General features: G+C 60.2%; 1 protein-coding gene across 2 annotated transcripts; it reads right to left on the bottom strand.

Moving 5' to 3' along the window:
• Nucleotides 1–232: 232 nt before the first annotated feature.
• Nucleotides 233–5,932, bottom strand: TMEM240 (transmembrane protein 240). 2 transcript variants are annotated; one of them, XM_066265205.1, is made up of 4 exons: nt 5,684–5,932; nt 5,263–5,369; nt 721–929; nt 233–521 (listed from the first exon to the last, which is right to left on the bottom strand). In XM_066265205.1, exons 1-4 carry the CDS (start codon nt 5,738–5,740, stop codon nt 373–375), a joined length of 522 nt encoding a protein of 173 aa, XP_066121302.1. In that variant the 5' UTR covers nt 5,741–5,932; the 3' UTR covers nt 233–372. The 2 variants fall into 2 exon arrangements, with proteins under 2 accessions (XP_066121302.1, XP_066121303.1); XM_066265206.1 differs by having other exon boundaries at nt 5,263–5,439; nt 5,684–5,770.
• Between the last annotated feature and the right edge of the window lie 1,722 nt (nt 5,933–7,654).

Below are 7,654 nucleotides of genomic sequence, written 5' to 3'. Positions count from 1 at the left end.
ACGTGGGTGCGGCCGGGGTCCGGCCCCCTTCCCTGCCCAGACTATCTCCCCGCCTCCCTCCGCCAGAATGGAGAGGGACACAGGCGTACAGGAAACAGCCGGTTTTAAGTAACAGACATTGTCCCAGGCCAGGCGCAGGCAGGACTGCAGGATGTGGGGCCCCCGCCGCCCCAAGCCCCCGCACCCAGCCCGGCCCTGGAGACCGGGGTCCTGCCCCCAGACCGGCCCCACCCCGACCCCTTTATAAAAAGAAGAGGAGACAGCACCTTCCGCTGGACACGCCCGGCGGCCGGGGCGCCCTGGCCCAAGCGGCCGTCCAGTCCCGTGTACGTGGGCGCAGTGGCCGGTGGCCCCGCGAGTCCTGCGCGCGGCTCAAAGGTGCCGCGGGCTCGGGTGGCCGTTGTGGTAGAGTTTCTGCTTCACGTGCACCATGTTCCCGGCCGCCTCCTCAAAGGGCCTGTGTGGCCGCCGGCCGAATTCCCGCAGGTTGCACAACTTGGGCAGCCAGGTCCAAGAGCCATCTGCAGGGGCGTGGGGGGCGTGGTCAGTGTCGGGGCGCGTACCGGAGATGGGCGTGGCCGAGGGCCAGCATGGCCCGAGGGTGTGGCTTTGATTTGGGACGTGATCGGGGCTGGGTGTGGTCGAGGGGCCCCGGGGCTGGATGTGGTCGAGGGGCTCCGTGGGCGCGGCGTGGCGGCAGCGCGCCCTGGAGGCACTCACCGTAGCGCCGGCCGGCCCTCCAGGCGCGCACAGCGCAGTGCAGGACCCCGTCCATCCACACCAGGAACCAGCTGATGCAGAAACCGAGCAGCAGCCCCAACATGAGGTCGATCTCCTGCTTGGTGACGTTGTCTGTCACGAAGTAGTTCTCGGAGGCGTCCACCACCGACTGGTCCCCGTCGTACGGGATCACGTAGTGGATGTGGTGCCTGGGGGCGGCAGGGCGTGCTGGCACCTCTCCCGCGGGGCGCGCGGGGATCCCTGCTGGGGTCTTTGAAGCAGCCCTGGTGGGAGCTGAGGTCCGAAGGGGCCAGCAGACTCGCCCAGGGCCCCGGTTCCCCAGGCGGAGGCTGCCCAGAAGGGTGGGAGTGTGCGAGATCAGTGGTCAGAGTGAAGTCCGGGAGTTGGCCAGGGTTGCCTCTGCCCACACATCACCCCTCCCTCCTCCGCTGGGCCTGGGGCTCATTGTTGACCCTGACTGGGTCATAGGAACAGTGCAGGTGGACCAGTCGTTCCAGGGTGAGGGCCCAGGGCAGGGTGTCCCTATCTGGTGGCAGTGTTACAGCCCACCTGCTGGACACTGGGCTGATGTGGCTCCTCTGGGACCACCCCTCTGCCCTCTCCATTCATCACTAGCCCTTCCTCAGCTTCCATTCTAGGCAAAGCCAAATGCTATCAGTCTGCCCTGGGCCTCTGGTTTTTCTTCTGCTCCTCTGTCCCCGATTCTCTGCCCAGCACCCTGTTCTTCCATCCCCTCTCCTGGGGGTGCCCCCTGGCCGATGCCCTGCATGAATCTGCATGTCCTCCAGCTGCTCTGCACTCCGGCAGGATGATGAGATGCCGAGATTTCAGTTGTCCAGGGTTTCCTGGGCCGTGGCCCCTCCCCTTCGTTTGGCACCCACCAAGGCCTGTACCATGCATGCTGCTCATCCTCTCCTCCCTCCACTGCCCAGACTCAGGCTACTGAACCCTCCAGAGGCAAGTGAGGGCCACATCAAACCCTCCCCATGAGGCCTCAGACCTGCCTGGATACCCTCCTCTTCCAGGAAGTCTTCTGGGCCCCATGATCCCAGGTGGAGTGGCCCCGCCGAGGAGACCACACTCAGGATGACAGACTCTGGGTTCGCTCCCCTTTCCCCGCTGTCAAGATAGCCTGGAAGCCAGGTACAGTGGGGGGTCCATGTACCCTTTATAGTCCCTTCTCTTGTCCAGCAGTGCAGGGGCCTCCCTGAAGTCCTCCTGCTCAGGAGGCCACCTCTCCTGGTTCCCTCTCCTCTCTGAGCCCCTCTGCTGGCTTTTCCAGCTCTGCATCCCCACGCACTCAAGTCCCTGCCACCCTACACGTCTGCTCCAAGCTCCAGCTGCCTGCCTAGCGTCTCCACGTGGGATCTTCAGACACCTCAAACTCACATCTAAAAATAGTTTCTCCCTCCCCAAACCTGCTTCCCCCGTCTTCCCTTCAGTTAGATGTTGACACCTCCGCCTGGTTTTCCATGGAGCTAGATCCTTTTCTCCCCCCTCCCTTGCTCCCCTCCCCTCCAAAATGGAAAACTTGCTAGTTCTCCCTGACCCCAGGCCCCTGCTTCAACAACATTGGCCATACAGTGACTTCCTTCTTGTGGCGTCAGGATAGTTCTGGAGCCCCAAACCCAGACCAAGGAATGACAGCAGGCAGGCCTTTCCTCGCACCCCTTCCTGGCCCTCCTGTGGACCCCTGGAGGCCATTGCGTCCAGCATGTTGAGTGAGATCAGTCCCAGGGGCTGGGCTTTGGCCACCAGAGCCCCACAGAGCAGGGACCACTGGCCCTGGGTCATTTAGCAAGGACTGCCTGACATCTGGCAAGCATTGCTCATCTGATCAGTTTGTCAATAGTGATTATGAATAATCAGTAAGTGATGGGAAATTATTGATCACCACCTAGAATGTACAGCAGCTGCGGGCCCCTAGGAGAGCATGCCCTTTGTGACCCATTAGCAGTTCCCATCACCCAGGCCACCCTGGGCCTCACAGGGACTGATAATACTGGACATCACCACCTTCCCTGGCTTCCCAGCCTTCTGGGCCTAGAACCTCAGGTGGGGTCCTCCTCAGGGCAACTGCTTCTTACCCTTGGACACAGAGTTTGGTCAGGGCAGGACACTTCAAAGACTGGGTCACCAAGGGAGCAAGGAATGCCCCTGGTGCTCTGCAAAAAGGATGAGGCCCAACCAATCCAGGTAGCTCAGGACCCCCAGGGGTTGGAGGACACAACCTATGCCATCATCACTGGCCTAGCACCTGCCTCTCCTCCCCCTTGCCCTTTTCCTTCCTCCAATGCGGACCCCCTGGGGACGTGGACTCAGGAAATATGTGCACACGTATTTCCATAATGTGTACATACATGTGTCCTGCCCAGAACACACATGCTGCATGTGTTCATCTGAGGTCCAACGCATGTCATGTATACACACCGGCCACATGCACAGGACATGGCGTGTATACTATGGACTCGACCCATGAGGTCCACATGTGTGTATGTGCATGCTAGCCCAGGCATGAGCATGGTATGTATCACGTGGAGATGCACATGCACATGGCTTTGCACACAGCCATCCTCTGTGGGCACCGTGGCACATGTAAGAATTTGTGTGCACAGACACAACCTGCTGGCACGCACACTTTGAAGCATTAATTTACACACATGTCATCTCCATAAAGTTTTCTCTATAGGTATATAGAAGGCATACATGTGTTTGCATGCTTACTCTGTACACGGTGTATACACACATGGGTAGAGTCCATTGTGGCAATGCGTGTACATGGTTTATACACGGATACTCCATGTGCAAAACTACTCTGCAGAGTCGCTGGACCCAAATAGAGCACATTGGCCACTGTATATTGCATTACATATACATGTACTAGGCATGCACATGTATGTTGTCAATAAACAAGAATATTTTGTACACTGAGTTTACATACCCTGTATGTAGTGAAGTGTACAAAGCACACACATGTGGACAAATACACGCAGAAACACTATGTCTACAGCAGGCGTAGCTTTCCATGTTCTCTGTGTCTACAGACACGCTAACCTGTGCACACAGGTCCAGCTCAGCGTGTACCCCATAAACATTTGTTTACAAGAGTCCACATGTACTCCGGACACTGCATGTGACACACACACACCCTGTGCAAATGCACTCTGAAAACGCATCCTGCCTGCCCTCAGTATGAGATCACAGGCACAGAGATGCTGGTCATAATACAAGAGCCCGCACACCTGTAAAATGTGTGTTACGAATGCTTCCAGAGCTCAGAGTTGGGCACTGTGCTATGCACGCCACCAGTCCCGGGAGGGTCTGCAGGTCACACCAGCCTGCACCCACTCACAGTCATGGCCACCCCAGGAGGCAGTGAGCTGACTCTGTGCCTTTCCTTACTGTGGGGCCATGTGCCCCAGGCAGAAACACAGGGATCTCTGGGAAAGTATGGCCACTTGGGGAATGTTCTCAATGGTTTTCCAGCAGCCCAGGTGAGGGCTGCATGCAGTGCTGTCACTCTGTCCCAATGCCTGGTTCTGCTTCAACACACCGGTCAGCACCCACAGGCATGGAGCATGCTGAGTGAGGCACAAAGCTGTCTAGACTCTCACCCTCACCCCTTTGCTTGCCATGTGTGCACATGTCTGAGCAGGAATCCAGGTCAAGGATGAAGAACATTAGGTTTTGGGTTTGTGCCTCGATCCCTTATAGCGGTGTGACCTTGGGCAAGTCTCTATCCGCTCAAGCCTCTGTCCGCTTTCTCAATGAGCCCAGCACGATGGTGTCCTGCAGGGCTGAGGGTGTGCATGCGGACATGCGTGTGTACTGTGTACCCACATGTATATGCACAGACGGTACACACATTCGCGTCTTATGAGATGTTTATTTCATACATGGACATACAAACATGCATGGCCAGGAGGACGCCATCATCACATGTGCACAGGATGGGGGTCATAGTGGGCGGAGGGCCCTGGGCTCTCCCAGCTCTCTGAGTGACCTTGAGCAAGCTCCACCCCCTTGCCTCAGTTCCTCCTTTGTACAATCAGGGGGTTGGGCCCTGCCCACCTTGATCGGCTTCAGTTCCCTGTACCTGGCTCCCAGGAAAGTTCATGAACACAGTGCAGTGGTCCAGGGCAGAGGCTGGTGTGCTCCGTGGGCACAGCCCTGTGCAGGATCCCTCCCGGACACCAGGCTGGGCTGCTGTTTCCTGGTCTCCAGGCCCTGGACCAGGAGGCCTGGGGCCTGTTCTGCCCATCACTTTCTCTTTGAAGGCGTTTTGGGAGAGGGTCCTAACAAACTCAGGCATGCTCCCCCCTCCCAAACCCAACTGGCCAATCCCCAGGTGCCCCCAGGAGGCTGGACAGTGCTTCCCCCACCGGGCCTGATGCGGGACTCAGCAGCCCCTCAGGCCTAGCGCGGCCCTTCGCAGGCCTTCCCGGGGCTCCCCACACCCCAGTGGGCCCTGAGCCTCACACATGTGCGATCACGCGTGTGCCCCGCCGGGCACAGACTCACCGGCCACAGTTGCAGTGGCAGACGCGGTCCTCGCCCCGCAGGTGCGGGAGGATGTAGTTGTGGAATCGATCCAGCAGCGCGTTCATGTCCATCAAGCACGCGATGGCCTGGAAGAGCCCATGACCGGTCAGAGCCCAGGAGCTGCCGGGCCCGGGTGTCCAGTTGAGGGCGGGGGCGCTGGTGATGGGGAAGCTCAGATGGAGGAATGGGGAAGCGGAGGAGGCCGAGGAGTGGAGGAGCGCAGGCTGGGGGATGGGGTTCCTCAGGGCAGTCCGGGTCGGGGAGCGCAGGCCGGGCAGGGGGAGCGCAGGCCGCGCGGGCCAGTAAACAAGGCGCGGGAGGGGGAGGCGGCAGGCGGCGCGCGGGCGCGGGAGGCGGGAGCGGGTGGGGGAGCGGACGCGCGAGAAGCCCCTGCGCTCACCATCACGATCGACGCCCCCAGAATCATGAAGATCATGGTGTTCGCGCTCATGGACATCGGGCGGGGCCGGGCCGGGCCGGAGCGCCGCCCCCCGGCCCCGGCGCCCCCCCGGCCCCGGCCCGATGCTGAGCCCCCGGCGCCTCCGCAGAGGTCAGCGCGCCGCGCACCCACCTCCGCTGGCCTGGTAAGAGGCGCGGGCCGGGGGTGCAGGGCAGGGGACGCGGCCGCTTCGGGGTCGTACGGCCGCTCGGCCACCGCGCTCGCCGCGCTCCGCTCCGCCCTCGGCCCTGCCTCCCTCCCTTCCTCCCTGCGCGCACTCCGTCCCCCACTCCCTGCGTGCCCGCCTCCGGGAGGGACCACGCGGCCGCCCCGCCCCCGGAGGCTTGCCCGACCCCTCCCCGGGGCATCTGGTCAGTATGGGCACTGGTCGCCGGACCAGTGGCCCTGGAGCGCAGCCCAGGTCCCGACCTGAATGGCGATCTTGGAGAGGGCTCTGGGGTCCCTCTCCCTCCCCTTCGTGCTACTTGTCAGCTGAGGTTCCTCCTCCTGGGTCTCTGGGGTCACGGTGAGGGGTTTTGGGCAGATTCGACAACAGTGGGCCCCCTCCAACTGCTTTTAGTGGAAAGACCTACAGGGTCACTGGGGAGCGGCCAGGGATGTCATGCCAAAGCCATGGCTACATGGCATGATGGCACCTGAGCAAAAACCAAAGAATGTCCCGCTGTGGGGGCAGGACCAGCTTCAACCTGGGCTTCCATCACTGGTCAGCTCCAGGCACCTGGGCTGGGCAGCCTAGAAGCCTGAAGATCAGGGTCATGTCTGTGCTCTGGTGGTGCCATGAGGCTGGGGACTGGGGAGGCACGCGAGTCAATCCCACAACCACAGTCCAGGGCAACACCAAAGCACCCCACTCTCCTCACAGGTGACCTGAGGTTTTCCATGGCTGCACAAATCAGGAGGGGTCACTGGGAAGTAAGACTACTTGGGGGACAGTGATAGGGAGCAGGTGCCATAGGGAGTAGGGCCTCATTCTGCTAGCAGCCCTAGTGGGTGCAGAACCTCTGGGAAGGTAGGCTAGACCCACACCCCCTGGATGGCAACCATGGAGGCCTTCTAATTGACACTCTGCGGGAGCATGTCAGGGGCCTGCTCTGCCTCCTCCAGAGGGGGACTTGCATGGGGCCAGCAGGGATGGGCCACGTGTGGAGCTCAGGACAAAGCAGAGGACCAGCAGCATGTTTATTGGACAATTGAAGTTTCTCTCCCAAGAAGTGTTTGTACATTCCAGCCAGGTAGGGGGAGTGGAGGAATGCACAATGAAAGCGATGTATTGGCCCTGGCCGGTTGACTCAGTGGTGGAGCGTCGGCCTGGCGTGTAGAAGTCCCGGGTTCGATTCCCGGCCAGGGCACACAGGAGAGGCGCCCATTTGCTTCTCCACCCCTCCCCCTCTCCTTCCTCTCTGTCTCTCTCTTCCCCTTCCGCAGCCAAGGCTCCATTGGAGCGGGGATGGCCAGGGCACTGGGGCTCCTTGGCCTCTGCCCCAGGCGCTGGAGTGGCTCTGGTCGGGGCAGAGCATCGCCCCCTGGTGGGCGGAGCTTCGCCCCCTGGTGGGCGTGCCAGGTGGATCCCGGTCCGGCGCATGCGGGGGTCTGACTGTCTCTCCCGGTTTCTAGCTTCAGAAAAATACCAAAAAAAAAAAAAAAAGGAAAAGAAAGAGAAAAGAAAGCAATGTATTGAGGAAAAGAAACTGGGAGCCATGCCTGACCTGTGGTGGCGCAGTGGATAAAGCATCGACCTGGAAATGCTGAGGTCACCGGTTCGAAACCCTGGGCTTGCCTGGTCAAGGCACATATGGGAGTTGATGCTTCCAGCTCCTCCCCCCTGTCTCTCTCTCCTCTCTCTCTCTGTCTCTCTCTCTCTCTCCTCTCTAAAAAAAAATGAAAAAAAAAACAAAAAAAAAAACTGAAGCT

The sequence above is a fragment of the Saccopteryx bilineata genome, chromosome 3, assembly GCF_036850765.1.
Source record: "Saccopteryx bilineata isolate mSacBil1 chromosome 3, mSacBil1_pri_phased_curated, whole genome shotgun sequence".
Taxonomy (NCBI): domain Eukaryota; kingdom Metazoa; phylum Chordata; class Mammalia; order Chiroptera; family Emballonuridae; genus Saccopteryx; species Saccopteryx bilineata.
The sequence above is the reverse complement of the archived record's forward strand: the minus strand, read 5'-3'. Positions and strand labels throughout refer to the sequence as shown.